The 25,964-nt window shown below is 46.7% G+C and overlaps 2 protein-coding genes across 2 annotated transcripts; one reads left to right on the top strand and one right to left on the bottom strand.

Annotated features, from left to right (window-relative positions):
• The first annotated feature begins 7,941 nt into the window (after positions 1 to 7,941).
• LOC119294799 (microsomal glutathione S-transferase 3-like) lies at positions 7,942 to 9,425 on the top strand. The gene is made up of 4 exons (XM_037573069.1): positions 7,942 to 8,205; positions 8,294 to 8,369; positions 8,458 to 8,630; positions 9,087 to 9,425. The coding sequence occupies exons 1-4, from the start codon at positions 8,093 to 8,095 to the stop codon at positions 9,169 to 9,171; spliced, it is 447 nt and encodes a 148-aa protein (XP_037428966.1). The 5' UTR covers positions 7,942 to 8,092; the 3' UTR covers positions 9,172 to 9,425.
• Positions 9,426 to 9,536: 111 nt separating this feature from the next.
• On the bottom strand, positions 9,537 to 15,746 carry LOC119292462 (zinc finger protein VAR3, chloroplastic-like). Its single transcript, XM_037571295.1, has 7 exons — positions 15,479 to 15,746; positions 13,876 to 14,416; positions 13,096 to 13,213; positions 12,586 to 12,956; positions 10,587 to 10,703; positions 10,400 to 10,498; positions 9,537 to 10,324 (listed from the first exon to the last, which is right to left on the bottom strand). The coding sequence occupies exons 1-7, from the start codon at positions 15,744 to 15,746 to the stop codon at positions 9,754 to 9,756; spliced, it is 2,085 nt and encodes a 694-aa protein (XP_037427192.1). The 3' UTR covers positions 9,537 to 9,753.
• Between the last annotated feature and the right edge of the window lie 10,218 nt (positions 15,747 to 25,964).

Here is a 25,964-nt window from a genome sequence, read left to right as displayed (position 1 = left end):
GGCTTAGACCTGCTGTCGGACGAAACTCGGGATATAACCCCTACAGTAGCCTCGGATCTAAATCCGGAACAGATTGCGTTGCCTAAGGACGGAGGGGTGGACCCTGCCCTGCAGGCCGCACACTCATCGGCGATGGAGCCGAACACATGTCTCACCTCTGTGGAGGCCTGTAACCCCGGGCCCTCGTACTCGTATCCGGTTGTTGGCTCCGGTCCGCACACCCTCGAGCGAGCCGAGCCAGGCTGGGCTCCGGTAATGGAGTTTACCGCTGCGGACATCTTCCAGCACTCGCCCTTTGGCGACATGCTGAACTCATTAAAGTCTCTCTCTTTGTCAGGAGGCTCAGGGCCAAACTATGTCCGGCTTGAGCGGGAAGCAGGCGACGAAGGAATTCGCTGCCCACCCACCACCCACTTCATCGCCATGATCGATGATTTAACCGACGTGCTAGACTTCGAATCCAAAGACATCGATGGTATGGACGACGATGTAGGAGAATTACAGGAGCCACCGCTCACAGGGCGGTGGACGGCCACCTCCTCATACGATATATACATGGTGGACACTCCGAAGGAAACCAATGGCGACGAGGCAATGGAGGATAACCCCTCAGGAGGAAAAGCAAAGCATGGGCGTCTTCGACGCCACTCCAAGCCCTGCCACATCAACATCGGCCCCGGAGATGAAAGCAATCCGGATCGTGCCAAAGAGGAATACAGCCCTGATCAGCCTACCTTCAAGCAGGCCGGACCGGTCACGATGAGATACTTGGAGAGGGACAACTATACACCCCCCTCCGACGACGAGGTAAGCCTCGGCAATGACGAATTCGGCGTGCCTGAAGATCCAGTGGAGCAAGTTCGCTTCAAGCGACGGCTCATGGCCATGGCAAGGAGCCTGCAAAGGAAGCAAGAACAGCTTAAAGCTGACCAAGACTTGCCAGTGGATAGGTGGACCAAGGTACTGGCCACTGAAAAGTACGGACTCGACAGCCCCAACAAAGGGCATACACGGCACAACTGGCTACCCAAACCTAAGCAGGAGAACCCAAGGCACACACCCCGACATCCACACATCATTACGGTCCAAGACAGTAAGAAGGATACACGAAGAGGCACCCTCAAGACTCAGCGCAATGGTCATAAACGTCAAGTCAAGGAAGCTGGTGCCAAGTCCAGCAACTCCCAGTCCGGTCAACGGACAAAGAGCAGCTGAAGCCTATTCGGCCCGAGCCACATACTCGACCAACCCTGTGAAATTCATGGTACTCCTAGAAGAACGGCAAAGAATACCAATAGAGAATGCCGGATCCTCAAAACAAAGCGGCTGGTCATGTGCCAGAAACAATGAGGGGAGGCGTCTAGTCCAGAGACCCCCCAGAGCATAAAAGTACGGCCGATCGCCCCCGATCACACCAACCACAGCAATTTAATTGTCGTACCCCTAGACCTAGTAGTCCGGGGGCTCCATAACACATAAAGCCCCCGCGGGTATGAAACCACAAATAACATCTTCTCAAAATATGCCAGGTGCAAAAGCCAAGTTTATTGGCCCGCCACTCTAAGGTTGTTTTTGGATCACCAACAAATGCCACGCCAAAGAATAATTCTTCGGCACCTTCCCCTCATGCGGTAATGTACCGTATGCTAACGGGATGAACCACGTTGACTAGATTCCACGTGGTAAACCATTAGGCCAACACCGTGGGATATAATCACACTTATAGGCAAGGCCGAACCCCGCCCTTAGAGCGGAAATCATACAGCTGCCGGAACAGCGAGTTGTGCATGCATATCAAAATTTTGATATGACGGCCAACTATCCGGACACCCACTGAGGAGTCCGCGCTACTTCACGGTATAACGACTGGGTCCACCAGGGTCCGATCAGGAACCCTTGGACCAACCACAAGAGGACGTTCAGCTGCCTCCAGGCATTTTCTTTTACAAACTAACTTTGATGCGGAACAGGATTGGCGGCGTGGAATCAGCCCGGACACACAATGGCAAGAACATGCAGGTAGAAGTCAATTCGGATTTACTCTTGATCCACTCGCAACCCCCTCTAGTCCGGCCATCACAGGTTCCGCCAAAAACACCTCTTTTCATACATAGTACTCATATACATAAACAGATCATCCTACTACAATGCGTAGACTTAAATAACACTTGTCGGTCGTCGTTTATTGCCGATGTCTCTTTGCCAAAAAATGGCAGCCACGCTTCGTGTTACGCCCGGTTATGCCAGGGGCTTCACAGTACGACAATAAAGTCCGACCACCTTTCCGGTCGCTCGGCACCCCGAACTTATAGCACTAGATGCATCAGCTCCTAATCATGTCTTGGGTCATTGGTTGGGTTTGCCCGGCTCCCATGTTTTGGTACCTTACGTTCCGTTCTATCGGCTAAGGTAGCGCTGGGAGCACTACTGCGATTGTGTCCCGGTTCTGTTGGACGAGCACCTCAGTAGAGAAAGCCGAAAACCAACTGTCATGATGCAGCAAGAGCTGGTCAGCTGTTCGAGAGGTTGTAAAATCCTTAAAGATTTATTCCGCGCAACGCCATTATAAATGCAGAGTGCGACGGATCGGGCTTCTAATCAGGCGCCAATAGAGCCCCTAGTTCGGCCTTCCGAACACTAGGGGTTGCGCCGACCATACTCGAATTCCTATGGCTAAGTGAGAGTAATAAAGCCTTATAGTCCGATTGCCTGGTTCATGGTGAGAAACACCTCCTTAAAAGGACCCAACTATGGGATAAAGAGCGTTCACATATACCCCGAACACCCCCGTATTCTTTTTACATGGGGGCAGAAGCCGACGACTGGCCAATTCTCAGGATTTACATACAATAAACAGCCGCACAGGAAGAACATATGTTCAAACAAAACAAGCAATATATAATAAAAATGCCATCATCCCATATTACAAAAAGCGGCACGAATGCCCTCAGGGAAATATAATGTCTTTGGTACACTTATCCGCCGCAAGGTGGGCCCCCTTCAGTACACCTTCATAGTACAGCTCGGGCTTGCGGTGCTCCTTACCCTCCGGCGGCCCCTCAGTCATCAGCTTCTCCGCGTCAAGCTTCCCCCAATGCACTTTCGCACGGGCGAACGCCATGCGCGCACCTTCTATACAGACTAATCACTTGATAGCATCAAGCAGAGGACATGCGCCCACAATCCACTTGACGAGTCCGAAGTAACTGCTTGGAATTGGCTCCGCAGGCCACAGCCGGACAACCAAGTCCTTCATGGCTAGTTCGGCCGCCTGGTGCAGTTCGACCAGCTGCTTCAGCTGATCGATAAAAGGCACCGGATAGTTCGGCGCCAAATACTGCGACCAGAAGTTCCTCTCCGCGGACTTCTTCTCCTCGGTCCGGTAAAATTGGGCAGCATCTGATATGCTGCGAGGCAAATCTGCAAACGCCCCTGCAAAAACAAAGAATTCAGCTTGTCGCTTAAGAGTTCTCCCCACTATGATGTAAAAATGGCCATGAATACAACAGGCCTTACCAGTCGCAACTTTCTGGGCCTCCTGAATGTCCCGTAAGCACCTCGGGCTTCTTCCCGAGCATCTTCCGCGGCTTGGAGAGCTTGGGCGAGCTCGGATTCTTTCCCTATTAGACTCTGCTCCAAGCCCTCGCTTTTCTTCACAACCTCCTGGAGCTCCCGCTCAGTTGTGATGACCCTGGCCTCGTGTTTTTCATGAAGGGCCTGCTCAGCGGCAGCCTTCTCATTGGCATCAGCCACAGCCTTCTTTAGTGCCTCATATTCGGCACTCTCTCCTAGGGCATACAACAAAAAACTTTTCAATAGGCACAATTACTCATTCGTGCCTAATGCAAGACCATGTTTCAACATACCTTGCTTATCCTCCAATTGCTTCTTCACACGGCCAAGTTCTTCCTCGGCCCGTTCCAGGCTCTGCTTCAATTCAGACAATTCCGCATTATGAGCGGACGTCTTCTCCGCACACGCCTGTTTTCAAACAAAGAGGTACACGTCATTAACAAAAGATTTGATCCCCTGCCCGGCTCTCTCTCTTTCGCTTGACAGTGTATCAGGGGCTCCTACTCATATTATGACGATTCCTCAAAGGTTTCTTAGGAAACATACCTCAAAGGCCTTTATAAGGCCAAGGCAGGACTCGTTCAGCCCGCTCTCGGCGGACTGAATCTTTTCAACCACCGCACCCATGAGGGTCCGATGTTCATCGACGATAGACGCGTTCTTTAACGCTGTCGACAGACTGCCTGGCAACTCTGCTTGGACAGAGGTTGCCGGCGGAGTAGGCAAGCCTACCACTGACGAAGGTGGCTGCTCGCCCGATCCGGGAGCCTTAGAGGTCTCCTGGACCTTGTCCGGCTGTGGGCCGAACCCAAGATCGCCCCCGCTGACGGCACACTCAGGGGCCATCGTTCCCGTGTGTCCGGCTCTAGTGATATGCCCCCCTGGTCTGGGTCCCATTGAGACGACACCTCAGTGTCACGCCTGGACTCTGGGGAAGGGGCCTCTGGAGGCGTCTCGCTCGCCAAGGCGTCCAAGCTCAGCGAATCCTCCGATGAGGACCGTCCGGCGCGAGCCCTTGCCGGACTGTGCAAAATATGGCAACAATTAAAACTACTATACCCAAAAACAATCCCGGACACATATGCGTGTTCAGGTTTCGTATACTTACGACTTCTCCAGGGGTTGGGCCCTGGGATCCCACTCCGGGCTGCTATCGGCGGCCATGGTGGATGCCTCTCGGAGGGAACCTTCCCCCTCTTGGGCGATCCGGCCTCCAGGGATGTAGAGGCCGTCCTTTTCTTCCCCCCACCAGAGTGAGGCTCGTCCTCCTCTACTTCCTCCTCTTCGTCTTCAGAAGAAGGATCGTCGCTGGAGTCTTCCGATTTGGCATCCGAAGCCTCGCGGCGACGGAGGCCACTCCGGGTCTTCTTGACCTTCTTGGAGGCCTCTTTCTTTGGCGCCTCGTAAGGCGCTGGGACCAACATCTTCGTCAGAAGAGGTCCGGCTGGTTCCTCTGGCAGTGGGGCCGAACAATGTATCCGCTCCACCTTTTTATCCATCCCTGGGGTCATAATAGAGCATGATAAAAATGTCTCCCTCGGGACATGCCAACTAAAGCCTGGGTGGACAGAGCGTGGCTATAACTTACCGGGCTTGCAGAATGGGATAAGTGGTACCCACGGTCCTCGGCACCGGTGCGTCGATGACCGTTGTCCCTTCCCGGGTCTGTGCACTCCTGGTCGGCTCCGGTCATGTCGACCTCTTCGACCTAGGGATACGGCGTTGCGGAGGGCGGCCGGGGGAAACCCTTGGCTTGCGGCGGAGGACACGACGTTGGCGACGCCTTTGGCACCGGTTCCCTCCTTTGAGGCTTCGTTGAGGTCCCCTCCTACCTCCTACCCTCGCACTCTGCTTTGGGTGAAAACCTTGTCCCCTTGGTGGACGGCGGCGTCACTGCTTGTTGCTACCCTTCTTGGAGGCGTCGTCTGGGGGACGCAGGTGTGAGGTTGGCACTCGGCTGCTGGGATTGGGATAGCTGATGGCGTTCATGCTCTTCTTCGTGTTCGCCCACGATATGTTCTTCTACGCCGGTCTTCGTCGTACAGTGCCGCGTTTCTGCTTGCGCTTGTGCAGCCTGGCTGTGGCGGTCCGAGAGGTTGTGGAAGGCTATGCTTATGCCCGCTGCGCTCCGATCTCCTTCCCGTGCCAACTCTGTCGTCGTTGTTCATCCGAGCTCATGGTGAGCGCTTTGCCTTCCGACGGTCCGACGCCCTTCGAGCCAGGGCGAGAGGGTAGTGGCCCTCTTCGGAGGCAGACGGATGGCAGGGCGACCGTGTTTCGGTCCTGTGAAGTGGGCTTTGAGGCTGCCTTCCAATGTTGGCGACTCCTTCTTCAACTTTCTTGTGTTGCTTGCTTTGTTCTCTGGTTGTAAGCTGCTCCAGCACCTTGTATCTTGCGCCGTTTTCTTTTTCCTGCTGTATGGTAACTGCCCTTGTAATCCTGGCCGGTTGATGGGTTTGTAATTCAAAATCGGACTAGGTTCGGGCCTTCCTCAGGCGCGGCTTAGTCTTTTCTCTAAAAAAAACAACTGCTTTTAACTACTTAGATTATCTCACACGTCAGAAGTGTGTATACATGAGGCTGTCAACATAGTTTCTAAATTCCAAAAAGGAAAGTAATTGCCAAAATCACTCAGCTCAAATATATGCAATACGGTATCATATATGATACAAGAAAAAGCATCAATGGTGTATAGCTATTGCCTTTTCTCCGCTAGCAGTAGTGAACCTCCTCTCTGGGATGGGGTTGCCCTTCTGCTTACCACATGCTTGCGCGCCCCTTCGTACGGCAACACGTCGGCTTCATTCTTGGTGAATCTCGTCCGGCCTGGTGCTGCCGGACAAGGTTTGTCACGGCCCTCCAGCACCCTTGCACCCCTTGAGGGACGACGACACGAATGCCAACAACGGTGCGGCAGGATAGAGCGGACACACGTATAAGGTGGTCATCCGGTACAGGATTTTTTTTTTACAGAGAGTTTTTAATAAAACGGTCGAAATACCATCTGTTTTATGTAAATTATATCGAAACTTTAATGAAATTCATAGAATTTGCATGAAATTTGTCTGGTTCGTTGAACCCGACTTGAAATGTATACATGTAGCGTTGGATGACCGGTTTTCATATCAATATTTGTGGACTGGTCTTCCCCGTCCATGAACGGGTGTCGAAGCACAGATCAGCGTTGAAGCCCGAAGACAGAGTTTGCAATAGAAAAGATAACTAACTAAAAGTCATTTCCAACTCCCATTGATGCCTCGTTTGGCACGATGCGTGCTCTTAACCACGACCACCTGCCCCGCATCTGAGAAACAAAGGAAATTAGACAGGAGGACTAAACAATCACTCCTGGGACGATTCTTACGGCAACGTTTAGGCAGACGTCACGCGTGACGCAGGCCTCCGGTTGACTGGAGCAGAATGTAGCTCCCCATGTCGAAATAACCTTGTCCATTCCAGCTTTTCCATCGTCTTCAAACGTCACTATGGATCTCACTAAGGGCCTCTTTGAAGTCTTTTTTTCGCAAGAAACGATCAGATCTATCATAAGATTCATCAGAAGTACAAAAAATCTCAAACATAATAAAAACTACATTGAGATTCCGAGATCACCAAACGACCACTATTGTCGTCAGAACAAGATGCTAACATGCCATTGTCGCCGCTCCCTTACCCGAGCCGGCTTGACCTTGTCGATTATAGCTGGAAAGTCTTCATGCACCTACCCTAAGGACCAACGCACTAGAGCCACAATTGTCGTCGTTGAACCCTTGCATAGATCTGAAACACCTGACTCCAAATATGGCCACATGGCGATAAACTCTAGCTTCACCGTCCCCAAGGAGATGGCAGGACTCTATGCCAGAGCTCCGTCGACTACATCCAGACAGGTGAACTCGAAGAAGAAGAGACACATCCGTTCAAGTTTCGCGCCTGCGAGGACTAAAAAATCCTAATAAACTGTTAACCAGAGTGAAGGCACATGAATTCTGTCCTCTGCCATCGGCCGCCAGAGCGGCAGACAAAAGGGAGATTGCGCTAGCCGCCTAGAGTTAGGAGAGGAAACAAGAGGGTCGTGGGCCTCTTTGAAGTTTGCTAGCAAGACCGTAAAAACGTAGGGACGGGAAAACACATAGTTGAATTTGAGTTTGTTTAATTGCATGACAGGAATAGCAAATGTTTTTTTCAAGAGGTTGGGATGGATGATAAATTTCCAATAGAATGAACAGTGATGATCTCACTAAAATCACTATTTTTCTGAAATTGGTATCAACATTAAATCCAATGCCTCGTTGAAAAGTAGGGACAGCGAGAAGAACAAAGGCGGGGTTGCCAAGATGGGCTCGAGGGAGGGAATCGGTCAAAGCATTCTTGGGCCGCCGCAGGGCAGGAGGACTTTCTCTTAGACACCTCCGGTCTCTCCACTCTCCTCCTATAAGATAGACCTCCTCTCCATTCCCCCCATCATCCAATCTCAGCTTCCAAGGCAAACCAAGAGGAGAGACCAAGGTAGACGACGATGGCGGTGTCGGTGGAGCTGAGCAAGGAGTACGGCTACGTGGTGCTCGTCGTGGTGGCCTACGCCTTCCTCAACTTCTGGATGAGCTTCCAGGTCGGCGCCGCCCGCAAGAAGTAGGTGTTTCTTGCCCATTTTTGTTCCGGAGAATTTGATTCTGGAGCTTGATCGACGATCCTGCGCCGCCGCCGCCTGTTCTTCCAGGTACAAGGTGTTCTACCCCACCATGTACGCCACCGAGTCGGAGAACAAGGACGCCAAGCCCTTCAACTGCGTCCAGGTCCGTCCGCCACCGCCAGATTCCCCATCGCTGATCGATTTCGATTTCGAACGAGAGTTGGCTAAGTTCTTGTGAATTTGTGTTGCAGAGGGGGCACCAGAACTCGATTGAGATGATGCCGCTCTTCTTCGCCACGCTGCTGCTCGGCGGCCTGCAGCACCCGGTCGCCGCCGCCGCGCTGGGGCTGCTCTACACCGTCGCCAGGTTCTTCTACTTCAAGGGCTACGCCACCGGCGTCCCGGAGAACCGCTACAAGCTTGGGTATGTGTGTTTGCTTTCCGCTCAGCGATGATTCAGATGATGATGGCGTCCAATTCAAATCATTGTGTGGACGTGGGGCAAAAGAAATTCACTTGATTTCCAGCATGTTTAGCTACTAGTTTCTTAGGAAATTTCTCGGTCCTGGGAATTTTACAGACCATGATAATTGGATGTGGTGTTGCAATCCTACCTAAGCTTCTGTCCTATGTCAACCACTCCGGTTTTATAGAGTACATGGTAACTACTAGGAGCAAAGTCGTGAGCTCTGAATTGAGTGTGAGAAATGTTTGACTTGAACCAAATTTGCAGCTTATGATGCCGAACAACGCGTCAATGACACCAAACGGCAACTGCTAGAAGGATTTCATTCCCTTTTTTTTGTCCAGTCAGTTCTCATTTGTCGTCGAGGCGGTTCTGATCTCGTCGATTTCCTTTTCGCTTTGGTGAACTCTGCAGGGGGCTCAACTTCCCGGCGATAATGGGGCTGATCATCTGCACGGCGTCGTTCGGCATCAACCTTGTCATCAGGGAGGCGATCTGAGGTTCCCGGACTGATGCCTGGCTTGATGGCCGCTGTGACTCGAGTCATTTAGGCGTGTTGATGATGTCTTTTAAAGTGTCAAATATATGTGTGTGCGTCTGTTTTACTCTCACAGAATAAGGCTGTATGGAGACGGATTATAACATCGAAGTTTTAGGTTTTGCAGTACAGTTTTGGATACGGTTTTCGTAAATCTCGTTAGTTTCTTGTGCCACATCTGCGGACCATGTTATGCTTGTTGTTATCTCCGGTGACGTTGATGTTGTTGTGTGCATTCGTTTCTCATAAAATCTTTAAGCCCCTCCAGCCTGTGTCAGTTCACAAGAGAAGTACAAGGCATGGTCATCGTTGGTGCACACAAAAAATACACCTCGCCAAGAAACAGCTGTTTTTAACTACTCAGATTATGTCACACATCAGAAGTGCATGCATGAGGCTGTCAATGTCGTTTCTAATTTCCAAAAATGCAAGTAATTTGCCAAAATCGCTATTATTTCGTGACTTGTGCTCAGCTAAAATATGCGCAATATGGTATCACATCTGCTACAAGAAAAGGCATCAATGGTGTAGTATAGCTACTGCCTATTCTCCTCTAGCAGCAGTGAATCTCCTCCGGGATGGGGTTGCCCTTCTGCTTACCACATGCTTGCGCGCCCCTTCATACGGCAACACGTCGTCTTCATCCTTGGTGAATCCCCTCCGGCCTGGCGCCGCCCTTCTGCTCGATCCATGCTTGCGCGCCCCATCATAGGGCGAGACATCCAATTCGACATCCTCATCATCACCGTCATTCTTCGCGTGTCCCTTCCGGGCTGGTGAGGCCCTTCTGCTCGACACACGCCTGTCTCCCTCCTTGTATGGCAAGGCATCGTCTTCGTCGCCATGGTTACTACTCTTGCCCGCGAACTCCCTCCGGGCTGGTGACGCCCTTCTGCTCGCTACATGCCTGCGCTCCTCCCCCTTGTATGGCAACCCCTCTTCATCGCCGTCGTCGTCTTCCTGGCGAACAGAGTCAAAGCTTCTATCCTTGTTAGCTCCCTTGGTGTTTCTCCACACATCGTATCCGAGCTTATTATCCTGGGTATCGTCTTCGGGGCGGTCGTGGCTGCACTTTTTGCACTCCTGGTTCCGTCGGAAGTTAACAAAATCACATCTACAAGGGAGGTAATTTCTTATTAGTTCGTTATAAGCAGGGAAGAGTCACAAAGAGGACGTGGTTAGCACATACGAGGGGCATTCCCACTCTCCAGGGTTAAGCTGCCTTTTTGGCCGTTGCCCTTCACATTTAAAACACATCTTGTTGCGAGAGAAGTTCATAAAAGCGCATCTGAAAGCGCAAACAAGTGAGTATGGACAATGGAGAGCTGCTGAAACTGAAACATTAGGGAAAAATGTATACCAGGTCAGATAATTACCCTGGACAAATCCAATCTCCCATTTTCATTTCACTGATGGCTGCTTCTATCTTCTTTGGTCCATCAACTTTGCATTCGAGACACTGACGATTTCGAGCAAAATTTAAGAAGTTGCAGCTGGCAAAATTACAGAAAATCCATTAACAAGACATAATCAGCAGCCAATAGTAGTACAGTACATCATCCTTCCACATGTGCAAGAAAATAATATATGAAATCAGTGCAGCAAACAATAAAGGCCACTGATTAACGCCAGCTTTTTGCACAATCACGAATTTTAGTCTTACAAAAAATCAACCCCGGCCAATGCATACCCCATATAAGAGGTGCTTCTACGATCCACCAAAACAAATTCTGCACAGATTCTGAACCTAGCGATAGAGCTGAGCACTGGTTAGTTGGCTACCTGCATGAGTACTAAGGTCGTTTCCTTCTATTAAAAAATACCACCAGGCAAGGTTCAACATAGTGCTAGGCTTGCTATCGCCTAGCATTTAGCCCACTTAGGCTATGCCTAGGCGGTCATCAGCACAATCAGCAGCTACTTCCTGGAGAGCTCATAGGGAGAAATCTGACAGTGTGGAAGGCCAAATAAAAAGGAAAAAGAAAGAAAAGAAGGGCCGCCACCATATACAGCAACCATGACTGCATGAGCAATAGCGGCGACAACAAACCACCAGCGACCAACCACACTTCGTCATCTCACCAGAGCCTTTGGGTGCTCTCTCCCCACACTGGCTCCTCCCTCCCCATAATTCCTTGCCGGTGAGGTCGATTCCTTGCCGGAAAACCTCACTGGCTGCCTAGAGCCCTGCTCTTGCCCTAGGTTACACGTTTGGTTGTCGCCTAGCGCCTAAGAGGCGCCTTTCTGAATAATGCCACCAAGGGATAGTCTTGGCTGGTGCAGATCAACCATTTAACTCAACGTTCACTTCAAATCTAAGATTTTTTATTGAACACAGAAGCATTTTACACTACATAACATATCCAGGAAAACGTAACAAACCTGGCAGCCCAGCCTGTTTGGATGCACGCATCAAGAAAAAGTATAAACCGGCCTATTAGATACAACTAATTTAAACTAAAACGGACTGACCTTGCTTCTGGGATCCCTCCCATATGTGGATTTCTAGGAAGTCGGAAATCCTATTACAACATAACGTATCGCTTTGCGAACAGGTATTTCAAGCTCTTAAGCAATAATAGATACATCTAGATTTGGTTCAAATATCCATGCGAAGACTATCACTGGAGATGCAAGTAGACTTGGCTGTACAGCAAATTATATCATGCTACAGACAATCAATCCAAAATCTAGTACTCCTCTGATCCATATTACTTGTCGCTGAAACGGATGTATGACGTATTTCAGTGTTAGATACATCCGTTTGAGCTACAAGTAATATGGATCAGAGGGAGAATTCAAGTTTTCCTCACATAGAAAAGGTTACAATGACATTGTAAGCCATTGGATAAAGTACATAAGAATGCATTGTAATTGGGCAAAGTTAAATGCGGAAAGTACAAATACTGGATCAGATGGAAAAGCAGTCATAAGAAAAGCACAAACTGTCTTGTGTTTAGTGGTAAATGAGGATATAAACCAAATTTTCTGATAAATTAGTTTAATATCATTCAACTGGAATTAAGATAGTAGCATACCTAATTACAGCCCTAGAGATGGCCTTATGTAATGTGAATGAAGTAGTAACATATTTTTTCAAAAGAAGTAGTAACATATTTTTTTCAAAAGAAGTAGTAACATCTGTCCAAAGAAAAACTGGTTCTAATGATGGTACTGGACCCTAGGTTGCATGAGTTGAGAAAATCACTGATCATCATACATGATGCTCTCATATGATCATTGCAGTAACAAAATCATCCGACTTAGCAATCTCACAGGGAACATAAAGAAAATCAAATCCAAGGTTCATAAAAAAGAAGGTAGAGCAGCATAAGCTGCATAACAGTCGATTAATTTAGAGATTAACGGACTTACTTCGGGCAAAGCCAGTCACCCTTCTTCATTTCAGTCACAGCTGTTTCTCTACCCTTTCCAGCTGATACCCTAGATGATTGTTTGCCCTTGTCAGGTTTGGTTGATGAATCCTGCTTGCTATAAGTGTGAATTACAGGTTTAGGAAGAGATGGATCAATTGTTGTGTCACAAAGCATAGTCAGATCTGAGAGAAGCTTCCTTGCAGATTCTTGCACACCCCCACCAACAGAATTTTCTCCAGATAGGTTGGCTGGATCTATTGCATAAGTTAGCAGTATGCGCACAACATCAACGGTACGAGCTGCTTCCTCAGCTTTTGGAATGACATAAGCCTTATCACAAGACCCACGCAATTTGCAAACACTGCATGCCTGTATCAAAGATCAAAGTCTTAAGACCCTTTTTCTGATATCAAACTGTGAGTAAAGAAAGGAGCCTGCTATATGTAAAGAAAATCAACAGCCCAATATAATAGGAAACACATATTGGAGAAAGAACACACCAACTTACATCTCCTTCGTCAACCTGCACAAATTCTCTCAGCCTTTTTGCAGAACTGACAGCCTTTCGGAAGATATTAGGACAGCCACACTCGACAATAGCTTGAATATCCTTCTTGGGAAGAGAGCTGTGATAATAATGCAGTCAAATTAAATTCCAGTCAAGCAAGAAACATAAAAGTAGTTACAAAGTTAGTAGGCACAATCAGTTCAAAGATTTAGTTACTGGTCACAGAATCACTGTTAAATTGCTGACAACCATGACCCCAACATGAATTGGGATATAACTTCTCTGGATAATATTTAATCATTACAGCAAGGTTCGCATGTCCAGTATCAGACCTAGGAAAGTGTGGTAGGGCACATTTTCAGATCAGTTCACTGTCTACAATTCTACCATGTTTGTTTTGTGTCATTCTGCGAGTAATTGTTGAAGCCATGATAGGAATGTCAATTTTGTGGTTACCTGACCATGCACAAAAATCAAATTATTATAAATAAACAATCATTAATATATTTTTTCCAGACCTCCAAATCTGAATGTCTTTTAGCTAGGACTTACAATCCAATTTGAATTGAGGGATGGAACACAACCAAACACACTAGGTCTGGGAGTATGGATGATTCTACCACAGGCTTTCACAAGGCCACAACTAGGACCACGGCTCCAGGTAAAATCCTACCAGGTACCAAGTAGGCAGAGTGTGCAATAGAATATTAAGTCCAATTCATGCACAGAAGCAAACTATGACCGAGCTAGAAGGTAATTATGCATCTCGCAGCTGCGAACCTGAGAAGATCAAAGCGCTCGCGCGCGAACTTGAGGCACGCGTTCTTCACCCTGTTCTGGTCCCTGAAGGGGTAGTCGGGCTTGGCCACGGCATCCGCGGCCACCTCTTCGCCCACGGGGGCGCCGGAGGCGAGAGGGGGCCGCACGAAGTACCCCTTGGCCCGCAGCTTCTCGAGGAAGTCGGCCCACTCCGGCCACGGGTGGCCCTCGGAGACCGCGGCGACGGCGGAGGAGGCGGCGTCCACCGGCGCGGGGGCGGCTGCTGTGGCGGCGGCGAGGGCCGAGTAAGCGGCTTCCACCGGCGCGGTGGCGGCGGCGGCGGCGGCGGCGGAGCAGAAGCGCGCGGAGAGGAGTGGCACCGGGAGGCGGCGGGAGGCGGGCGGCGGCAGGAGGGGGGAGGAGGCGAGGCGGTAGAAGCGACGGATGGAGGAGCTCACGGCGGTGGTCAGGAGCTTGGAGGAGGCCATGGCGGCTGGGGGTGTACGGGATTGCTCAGGTGAGCATGGAGGCAGGCAGAGAGGGGAATGGATGGATAGAGGAAGGATTAGGGTTTAGAGGGTTTTGGGACGAGAACAGCGTTGTTGGGCTTTGACTGACAAATGCAATAGTACCTTTGCTCCTTTGCTTCAGTAGTTGATGATGGTATAATGCTTCTCTTTTTTTCGACAATATAATGTGTTAGCCAACATTTTCGCACAAAACCATTTTTTGTTTTCACGAGATCAATAGTAGTTTATTTCAAGTGGGTAGGACTACATCGTTGGTGAGACTTGGTTGTGTTTAGCGTTACGATGAATTTACGATTGATACACCATGTATGTTAAACCTAGTTTATATTCTGTTGCAATGAAATCATCATAAAAAAATAGGAAGAAACTAGTTAAAACGAGGACACTAGGTGACCGGACAACTCCTTTTTCCATTTGAAATTGGTATATTGTGTTATGGTCATGTTGTCACTCTTAAGACTACTATTTGTTCATCTAGCATAGGCATCGGCAAAACACCTCTTCAGTCAAGTAAAAAGGAAGAAATCTATGTGTTGGGGCAGAAAGGACATCAGTAGACTTTCAAAGTGTGCCAAGATTTTAGTGCCGATGTTTTTTGTTTTGCTTTGTCATTTGACCCTTTTGTCTAAGAAATAAATCAAGAACAAGGTCAAGGGCGTTTGGCAATAAAGGCAAGGCCATATGTGAGTTGGGCGTACCCCTTGGGCTTGGCCTCCACCCATCCAAACGATCGTCGTGGAGTAGAACAGTATCATTTGCGTCCTGTCGGGCATTGCCCTTCGCTACAGCCATTGTGCACTCTAAGAAGAAGAAGAACTAACGCCCATTGGGTCGTCATAACGGACCATTTGGCCACCTTGAGAGCTATATCAATGACTTCATGACTATTTATAATGAGAAAAAACTCGGTGACAAAAGTGAAAAGGGAAAACACAACAAAAACGATATTTGTTTGCGCACGTTCAATAGACAACCAGATTAAACACAACGCAAAATGTAGTTGGGATGCAACATGATCCGCGTCAATTCCCCGCTATTGAGTGATGTTGGGATGCATTACCAAAGCTTATGTGTACAAATCACAAGTTATGTACAACTGAGTGATGCTGAGACCGCGTGTGACGGCGGAGCAGGCGGCGTCCACGGGCACGGGGATGGCTGTTGTGGCGGCGACGACGGTGGAGTAGGCGGCATCCACCGGTGCGGGGGCGGATGTTGTGGCGGCGGCGGTGCAGAAGCAAGAAGAGAGGAATGGCACCGGGAGGCGACGGGAGGAGGGCGGTGGGAGGGGGAGGAGGCAAGGCGGTAGAAGTGCCGGATGGAGGAGCTCACGGCGGTGGTTAGGAGCTTGGAGGAGGCCATGACGGATGGGGATGTACGAGATTGCTCAGGTGAGCATGGAGGTGGGCGGGGCTGGGCGAGAGCAGGCAGAGAGGGGAATGGATGGATAGAAGAAGGAATAGGGTTTAGAGGGTTTTGGAATGAGAACAGCGTTGTTGGGCTTTGACTGACAAATGCAATAGTACCTTGCTCCTTTGTTTCACTAGTTGATGGATGGTATAGTGCTTCTCTTTTTTCGACAATACTCTACATATTAGCTTTGGTCAAAGTCAAACTTTATAAACTTTGACAAAATTTATAGACAAAAATATTAACATATACAATAACAAATCAATATCATTAGATTCATTGTTGAATGTACTTTCACATTATACAGATCTGTTATTGTAATTGATCATAATTTTTTCGATAAACTTGGTCAAACTTTATCAAGTTTGACTAGTCAAATCTAATATGCGGAGTAAATAAAAATGAAGAAAGTACCATCATAGAGCCAACATTTTCGCACAACACATTGGTGAGACATTGGTTGTGTTTAGCATTACGATGAATTTACGGTTGATACACCATATATGTTAAACTTACACTACTGCAATTAGCAGATTTGCCGTCTGCCCCCTCTTTATCGTCTGCTAGCAGACGACAAAGAATGGCTTTGCCATCAGCCACCAAAAAGCAGACGGCAAAGCGGCAGCGGACGATGAAGGAAGGCTTTTCCATCAGCCAACTTTTTGTCGTCTGATAGCAGACAACAAAGAGGAGGTTTGGCCCACTGCTGTCAAACCCTAATGGGCCCCCCTATTTGTCGTATGCTAGCACGCGACAAAGGCGAGGCGGACAACAAAGCTTCAAAATAACTAAACGGGGTCGCGCCCCCGCCGTCGACCTCTCTCTCTTTCTCCTCTACTCTTTCCTCCCTGCCACCCCGTGTCGTCGCCGCCGCACCCTTCCCGCCCAGTCGCCGCCCTCCCTGCCTCCCCACCCCCCTCCCAAGCCTCCCCGTCGCAGCCACGGGTCAGCCGCCCCCGAGGAGCGCCGCCCATCGCTGATACGTCTCCAACGTATCTATAACTTTTGACTATTCCATGCTATTATATTATCTGTTTTGGATGTTTAATGGGCTTTAATATGCTCTTTTATATTATTTTTGGGACTAACCTATTAACCGGAGGCCCAATGTCAGTTTCTGTTTTTTTTGCCTATTTTAGAGTTTTGCAGAAAAGGAATACCAAACGGAGTCCAAACGGAATGAAACCTTCGCGATGATCTTTCTTGGACCGAAAGCAAACCAGAAGACTTGGAGTTGAAGTCAAAGATGCAACGAGGCGTCCACGAGGCAGGAGAGCGCGCCCAGGGGGTAGGCGCGTCCCCCACCCTCGTGGGCCCCTCGTAGCTCCACTGACGTACTTCTTTCGCCTATATATACTCTTATACCCTAAAAACATCAGGGGGGGCCACGAAACCACTTTTCCACCACCACAATCTTCTGTACCCGTGAGATCCCATCTTGGGGCCTTTTCCGGCGATCTGCCGGAGGGGGAATCGATCGCGGAGGGCTTCTACATCAACACCATTGCCTCTCCGATGAAGCGTGAGTAGTTTACCACAGACCTCCAGGTCCATAGTTATTAGCTAGATAGCTTCTTCTCTCTCTTTGATTCTCAATACAAAGTTCTCCTCGATGTTCTTGGAGATCTATTCGATGTAATACTCTTTTGCGGTGTGTTTGCCGAGATCCAATGAATTGCGGATTTATGAACAAGATTATCTATGAATATTATTTGGTTCTTCTCTGAATTCTTATATGCATGATTTCATATCTTTGCAAGTCTCTTCGAATTATTGGTTTAGTTTGGCCTACTAGATTGATCTTTCTTGCCATGGGAGAAGTGCTTAGCTTTGGGTTCAATCTTGCGGTGTCCTTTCCCAGTGACAGTAGGGGCAGCAAGGCACGTATTGTATTGTTGCCATCGAGGATAAAAGGATGGGGTTTATATCATATTGCTTGAGTTTATCCCTCTACATTATGTCATCTTGCTTAATGCATTACTCCGTTCTTATGAACTTAATACTCTAGATGCATGCTGGATAGCGGTCGATGTGTGGAGTAATAGTAGTAGATGCGGAATCGTTTCGGTCTACTTGACACAGACGTGATGCCTATGTTCATGATCATTGCCTTAGATATCTTCATAATTATGCGCTTTTCTATCAATTTCTCGGCAGTAATTTGTTCACCCACCATAATACATGCTATCTCGAGATAGGCCACTAGTGAAACATATGGCCCCTGGCTCTCTTTTCCATTATATTGCATCTCTTTTCCATATTGTTGAATCTCGTTTACTATTTTGCAATCTTTACTTCCCAATCTATACAACAATATTTACTTTATTATCTCTATTAGATCTCACTTTTGCGAGTGACCATGAAGGGATTGACAACCCCTTTATCGCTTTGGTTGCAAGGTTCTTGATTGTTTGTGCAGGTATTCGGTGACTTGTGCGTCATATCCTACTGGATTGATACATTGGTTCTCAAAATTGAGGGAAATACTTACACTACTTTGTTGCATCACCCTTTCCGCTTCAAGGGAAAAACCAACGCAAGCTTAAGAGGTAGCAAGAAGGATTTCTGCCACCATTGCCGGGGAGATCTACGTCAAGTCAAGCCATACCAAGTACCCATCATAAACTCTTCTCCCTTGCATTACATTATTTGCCATTCGCATCTTGTTTACCTCTCCCTCACTTCTAAAACGATTTTCGAAAACCTTTGCCTTTTCTTTGCCCTTCTTCCGTTCATCTCTTTTTGCTTGCTTCTTGTGTGCTTGTTTGTTAGTGCAGTTTGTTGCCATCATGTCTGAAACTAGGGAGGTTATCGTTGAAAATCTTGAAGAAGCTATTGAGTATTGTTCTTCGAATTGTGATACTGAAACTATTTTCGAATCTTGAAGAAGCTATTGAGTATCGTTGAAAATCTTTCGCGTGGGGGATGGTAATATTATTGGAAAAAGTATTATCCAAGAATTATTTGATTGCATAGGATCCATGCCTATTAATAAAAAGTCTATTATTCTTGAGACCAGCTATTATGCTGATGCCATTGTTATGCTCGTTGAGAAATTAGAAAGAAAATTTTTGCACATCCATCCCGCTTTGCAAAATGTGTTTTATGAACTTCCCAATATCAACCACCCTATAGCTAAAAAGATTGCCACTATTATCCTTATGCGCGAATTCAATTTTATAATACAAGAAGCTAGGGATATTTTTGCTTTCTATAAAAATATGTTGAACATCCTCCGATTATAGATATTTTGTACGATAAAGAAACCATGAGTAGTTTGGAAGTTAGAGATTATCAATCTTACAGTGAAAATCTTAAAAAGAGAGTTCCCCATTCTAAAATATCTCAATCTTTGTACCTTGAAGCTTTTGAGGAGTTTGACTGGATTAGTAGAGGAATTCATGTAGGGTTTAATAGGGATTGGTTGAATAAAATGATGAAAGAACCCATTAGGAATGAACTACGTATTTTATATGATGATATATATGGTGATGATCCTGACTATGGGTTTATGAATGTTAAAATTACAAACCAAAGCCCTTTCCATGATTTAAGTTCTTCTTCTAGAAGGAAAATAAGGGAAACAATAGATTTATTACGACGAGTTTTGGAGGATTTGATGAGGAAAGAATTGCATGCCGAAGATGGCAATACCAAGATTTATTCTTGTTTTTATGCCTAGCTAGGGGCGTTAAACGATAGCGCTTGTTGGGAGGCAACCCAATTTTATTTTTGTTCTTTACTTTTTGATCCTATTTAGTAATAAATAATTCATCTAGCTTTTGTTTAGATGTGGTTTTATGTTTTAATTAGTGTTTGTGCCAAGTAGAACCTTTGGGAAGACTTGGGTGAAGTCTTTGCGATCTTGCTGTAAAAAATAGAACTTTTGCGCTCACGAGAATAGCTGTCATTTTTTACAGAAGAGTGATTTTAGGTTGATCCTTTTTGCAGATGATTAATAGACAAATTTCTCATGTCCACCAATTTATTTCAGAATTTTTGGAGTTACAGATTGCTATAGACTGTTTTGTTTTTGACAGATTCTGTTTTTCGTGTGTTGTTTGCTTATTTTGATGAATCTATGAGTAGTATCGGGGTGTATGAACCATAGAGAAGTTGGAATACATTAGGTTTAACACCAATATAAATAAATAATGAGTTCATTACAGTACCTTAAAGTGGTGGTTTATTTTCTTATACTAACGAAGCTCATGAGATTTTCTGTTGAAGTTTTGTGTTGTGAAGTTTTCAAGTTTTTGGGTAAAGATTTGATGGATTTTGGAATACGGAGTGGCAAGAGGCTAAGCTTGGGGATGCCCAAGGCACCCCAAGGTAAAATTCAAGGACAACCAAAAGCGTAAGCTTGGGGATGCCTTCTCTTTTCGTCTTTGTCTATCGGTAACTTTACTTGAGGCTATATTTTTATTCACCACATGATATGTGTTTTGCTTGGAGCCTCTTGTATGATTTGAGTCTTTGCTTTTTAGTTTACCACAATAATCCTTGCTGTACACACCTTTTGGGAGAGACACGCATGGATCGGAATTTATTAGAATACTATATGTGCTTCACTTATATCGAGCTAGACAATATTGCTCTAGTGCTTCACTTATATCTTTTTAGAGCACGGTGGTGGTTTTATTTTATAGAAATTATTGATATCTCATGCTTCACTTATATTATTTTTAGAGTCTTTTAGAACATCATGGTAATTTGGTTTGGTTATAAAATTAGTCCTAATATGACGGGCATCCAAGATGGGTATAATAAAAACTTTCATATAAAGTGCATTGAATACTATGAGAAGTTTGATTCTTTATGATTGTTTTGATATATGAAGATGGTGATGTTAGAGACATGCTAGTTGATTAGTCGTGAATTTGAGAGATACTTGTGTTAAAGTTTGTGATTCCCGTAGCATGCACGTATGGTGAACCGTTATGTGATGAAGTTGGAGCATGATTTAATTATTGATTGCCTTCCTTATGTGTGGAGGTCGGGATCGCGCGATGGTTAACTCCTACCAACCCTTCCCCTAAGAGCATGCGTGTAGTACTTTGTTTTGATGACTTGTAGATTTTTGCAATAAGTATGTGAGTTCTTTATGACTAATGTTGAGTCCATGGATTATACGCACTCTCACCCTTCCACCATTGCTAGCCTCTCTAGTACCGCGCAACTTTCGCCGGTACCATACACCCACCATATACCTTCCTCAAAACAACCACCATACCTACCTATTATGGCATTTCCATAGCCATTCTAAGATATATTGCCATGCAACTTTTCACCGTTCCGTTTATTATGACACGCTCCATCATTGTCATATTGCCTTGCATGATCATGTAGTTGACATCGTATTTGTGGCAAAGCCACCTTTCATAATTTTTCATACATGTCACTCTTGAATCATTGCACATCCCGGTACACCGCCGGAGGCATTCACATAGTCATATTTTGTTCTAAGTATCGAGTTGTAATTCTTGAGTTGTAAGTAAAGAAAAGTGTGATGATCTTCATTATTAGAGCATTGTCCCATGTGAGGAAAGGATGATGGAGACTATGATTCCCCCACAATTCGGGATGAGACTCTGGACTAAATAAATAAAAAAAGAGGCCATAAAAAGGGAAAAGGCCCAAATAAAAAATAAGAGAAAAAGAGATAAGGAGCAATGCTACTATCCTTTTACCATACTTGTGCTTCAAAGTAGCACCATGATCTTCATGATAGAGAGTCTCCTATGTTGTCACTTTCATATACTAGTGGGAATTTTTTTTATAGGACTTGGCTTGTATATTCCAATGATGGGCTTTCTCAAAGTGCCCTAGGTCTTCGTGAGCAACCAAGTTGGATGCACACCCACTTAGTTTTCTTTTGAGATTTCATACACTTATAGCTCTAGTGCATCCGTTGCATGGCAATACCTACTCACTCGCATTGATATCTATTGATGGGCATCTCTGTAGCCCGTTGATACGCGTAGTTGATGTGAGACTATCTTCTCATTTTTCTCTTCTCCACAACCACCATTCTATTCCACTTATAGTGTTATGTCCATGGCTAACGCTCATGTATTGTGTGAAGATTGAAAAAGTTTGAAAATACTAAAGTATGAAACAATTGCTTGGCTGAAACCGGGGTTGTGCATGATTAAATACTTTGTGTGATGAAGATAGAGCATAGCCATACGATATGATTTTGTAGGGATAGCTTTCTTTGGCCATGTTATTTTGAGAAGGCATGATTGTTTTGTTAGTATGCTTGAAAAATTATTGTTTTTATGTCAATATTAAAATTTTGTCTTGAATCTTTCGGATATGAACATTCATGCCACAATAAAGGAAATTACATTGATAAATATGTTAGGTAGCATTCCACATCAAAAATTCTGTTTTTATCATTTACCTACTCGAGGACAAGCAGGAATTAAGCTTGGGGATGCTTGATATGTTTTCAACGTATCTATAATTTTTTATTCTTCCATGCTATTATATTATCTGTTTTGGATATTTAATGGGCTTTAATATGCTCTTTTATATTATTTTTGGGACTAACCTATTAACCAAAGGCCCGGTTCCAGTTTCTGTTTTTTTGCCTATTCTAGAGTTTTGCAGAAAAGGAATACCGAACGGAGTCCAAACGGAATGAAACCTTTGCGATGATCTTTCTTGGACCGAAAGAAAACCAGAAGACTTGGAGTTGAAGTCAGAGATGCAACAAGGCGTCCATGAGGCAGGAGGGCGTGCCCAGGCGCGCTCCCACCCTCGTGGGCCCCTCGTAGCTCCACCGACGTACTTCTTTCGCCTATATATACTCTTACACCCTAAAAACATCAGGGGAGACACGAAACCACTTTTCCACCGCCGCAACCTTCTGTACCCGTGAGATCCCATCTTGGGGCCTTTTCCGGCGATTTGCCAGAGGGGGAATCGATCACGGAGGGCTTCTACATCAACACCATTGCCTCTCCGATGAAGCGTGAGTAGTTTACCACAGACCTTCGGGTCCATAGTTATTAGCTAGATGACTTCTTCTCTCTCTTTGATTCTCAATACAAAGTTCTCCTTGATGTTCTTGGAGATCTATTCGATGTAATACTCTTTTGCGGTGTGTTTGCCGAGATCCGATGAATTGTGGATTTATGAACAAGATTATCTATGAATATTATTTTGTTCTTCTCTGAATTCTTATATGCATGATTTGATATTGTTGGAGTTGTGTTGAATATAGTGTACAATGTAGGTTACAGTTGGACTTGTAGTTGTATCGTGTTTACATAGGATGTGGAGTCGTGTCCTAATAGGACACTTGTATCCTAGGCCTCTCATATATAGCGGGGGTAGACACACGATGTAACCTATGCCAACATAATAGCACCGGAACGCAGGGGAAGCCGGCGGCATGTGCTGGTGTCCAGGGCGATCGGGTGCGGTATTGTAGCGGTGTCATGGGGAGGAGCGCCCATAGTCAGGCCCCGGGGATGTAGCCATATCGGTGAACCTCGTTAACAAATCTCGGTGTCATGCTCGTGTGATTGCTTGGTCCTCGGATGATCAGATGGTATGCCTCGGATTTATTCTAACAAGTGGTATCATGAGCTAGGTTGTTCAGAGGTTACGATTGTTGATCTGGAGGTGAAGCAGAATTCGTAAGTTGGATCGTCCGTCATGAACGTTTGTGGATGCTTGCCAAGGAAATTCTGCATGGAATAGCAATCGGGAGAGGATCCAGATTTGTTGGACCAAAAGAATAGCGCATGCAGCGGCTGGGGTCGTTGAATTCAATGGTAATCGTGTCGTGGAGCTTCTCGACGAGATTGATTGGTTCGGTCGGAGACAGCGGCCCATGGCACGAGCAGCGTGCGGGCGTTGGGCTGTTGTGGTGGCGCAAGCAGGGACGTGTGAAACCAGCCATCGGAGGAGCAATCGGGGCAACGTATACGAGATTTGTTTGTGACAAAAAAGAATTGACACAAGGGCTAAGAATCAAGGCCGTGATATGCTATCAAGAAAGGAAAAGTAAGTCCTAAAGCTACATACGTGTGATGAATCAGGAGTTTGAGCTAGCTTAGCTTTGTTGTTCCGTGGCATGTTCACACGGGAAGTCTATGGAGAACTTTGCTTTGGTTTCTTTGTCGGTACATGTTTGTGTATGGATGGCGAAGGTCACGGTGGCGACTTGAGTCGTGAGAGTGTCGTGCAGCCGGACAAGTTTGGCTGGGTCGGACTAGAGTTTGACGGGATTGACACGAGTCGGTTGGAACAGAAGACGGTGGTGGGATCGAACGACAGCGACATAGGAGCGTGATGCTGATGGTGACCGACTTCTGGGGCATGGAAACACGTGGCGCAGGCCTGAGGGCTTGTGTGGCTTCGACAAAACTATGGCGCGGGGTTGATTCAAGATGGTGCACATGAGAGCTTGAAGTCGACGGGGCGCAAGGGTGGACTGATCATCTACGATGGAGTCATGTTGAAGGTGGAGCTGGATTGAGGGGCTATGGTGTAAGGATCCAGAGAATCGAAGCCTATTCAGTGAAAGGGAAAAGCGAGTGGCACGTAGTTCGGACTGGAGCCCAGTGGTCTGATGGAAGCGTGGAACTCGTCATCGGTCGGTGATGATCGATGGTACTCTGCAGTGGGGGTTGAACGGTGTGGTTTCACGACCCTTGAGACTCGACCGGGACAGCGGAGGCTCGACCCGGAAATAGCGGCGAGGCATGCGGTACGCACGGGACATGGAGACGGGCCAGGGCTCTGGTGGTCATACATGTGGTGAGACAACTGCGAATTTGACTCAGGATGACTATAAGCAACGGTGAAATTCTTTCAAGTTTCAAATAGGGCGGTCAAGGAGGAGCGGTGATGTCGAGTTCAGGTAACTCTTATGTGTGACACCCAATATGTGAGTTGTTCACTTTCACGCAGGTCAGCGATCAGTGTGTGATGGTGTTGGACGGATACTCTGGAAGTTGGGAGCACAAGCTAGAGTGACAAGGAACTTAATTTTGCTCGAGTGTTGACTGTGGTCAAGAAAAGAAGGGACTAGAAGTTGCAGGTGGAGTCACATGGAGTCTTTGGAATAGCAGCGGTACTCATGGGATAAGCTCAAGTCCAATGTACATGGAAGTTTGACGCATGGACAAATCCAGGGTGGTGGAGTATATTCGCCAAGGTGGAGTTTGTTGGAGTTGTGTCGAATATAGTGTACAATGTAGGTTACAGTTGGACTTGTAGTTGTATCGTGTTTACATAGGATGTGGAGTCGTGTCCTAATAGGACACTTGTATCCTATGCCTCTCATATATAGCGGGGGTAGACACACGATGTAACCTATGCGAACATAATACCACCAGAACGCAGGGGAAGCCGGCGGCATGTGCCGGTGTCCAGGGCGACCGGGTGCGGTATTGTAGCGGTGTCATGGGGAGGAGCGCCCATAGTCAGGCCCCGGGGATGTAGCCATATCGGTGAACCTCGTTAACAAATCTTGGTGTCATGCTCGTGTGATTGCTTGGTCCTCGGATTATCAGACGGCATGCCTCGGATTTATTCTAACAGATATCTTTGCAAGTCTCTTCAAATTATCTTTTTAGTTTGGCCTACTAGATTGATCTTTCTTGCCATGGGAGAAGTGCTTAGCTTTGGGTTCAATCTTGCGGTGTCCTTTCCTGGTGACAGTAGGGGCAGCAAGGCACATATTGTATTGTTGCCATCGAGGATAAAAAGATTGGGTTTATATCATATTGCTTGAGTCTATCCCTCCACATCATGTCATCTTGCTTAATGCGTTACTCCATTCTTATGAACTTAATACTCTAGATGCATGTTGGATGGCGGTCAATGTGTGGAGTAATAGTAGTAGATGCAGAATCGTTTCGGTCTACTTGACACAGACGTGATGCCTATGTTCATGATCATTGCCTTAGATGTCTTTATAATTATGCACTTTTCTATCAATTGCTCAGCAGTAATTTGTTCACCCACCGTAATACATGCTATCTCGAGAGAAGCCACTAGTGAAACCTATGGCCCCCGGTTTTTTCTTTTTTCTTTTAGATATTAAACCTATGCACCCTAACCCCGACGCGACACCCCCGACCCGAACACGGCACCCCCGACCCCGACACGATAGCCCCGACACGGCACCCCCGACCCCGACACAACACC

The sequence above is a fragment of the Triticum dicoccoides genome, chromosome 4B (assembly GCF_002162155.2).
Source record: "Triticum dicoccoides isolate Atlit2015 ecotype Zavitan chromosome 4B, WEW_v2.0, whole genome shotgun sequence".
Taxonomy (NCBI): Eukaryota; Viridiplantae; Streptophyta; class Magnoliopsida; order Poales; family Poaceae; genus Triticum; species Triticum dicoccoides.
The sequence above is the reverse complement of the archived record's forward strand: the minus strand, read 5'-3'. Positions and strand labels throughout refer to the sequence as shown.

What these genes read in the sequence shown, in the direction of transcription:
- LOC119294799 (XM_037573069.1), top strand. Translation starts at nt 8,093, where the DNA reads ATGGCGGTGTCGGTGGAGCTGAGCAAGGAGTACGGCTACGTGGTGCTC. An exon ending in GTCGGCGCCGCCCGCAAGAA is followed by an intron (nt 8,206 to 8,293) that starts GTAGGTGTTTCT and finishes CTGTTCTTCCAG; the next exon opens with GTACAAGGTGTTCTACCCCA. An exon ending in AGCCCTTCAACTGCGTCCAG is followed by an intron (nt 8,370 to 8,457) that starts GTCCGTCCGCCA and finishes TTTGTGTTGCAG; the next exon opens with AGGGGGCACCAGAACTCGAT.
- LOC119292462 (XM_037571295.1), bottom strand. Translation starts at nt 15,746, where the DNA reads ATGGCCTCCTCCAAGCTCCTAACCACCGCCGTGAGCTCCTCCATCCGG. An exon ending in TGCAGGTTGACGAAGGAGAT is followed by an intron (nt 12,957 to 13,095) that starts GTAAGTTGGTGT and finishes TCTTTGATACAG; the next exon opens with GCATGCAGTGTTTGCAAATT. An exon ending in GGTGACTGGCTTTGCCCGAA is followed by an intron (nt 10,704 to 12,585) that starts GTAAGTCCGTTA and finishes TAATTTTGCCAG; the next exon opens with CTGCAACTTCTTAAATTTTG.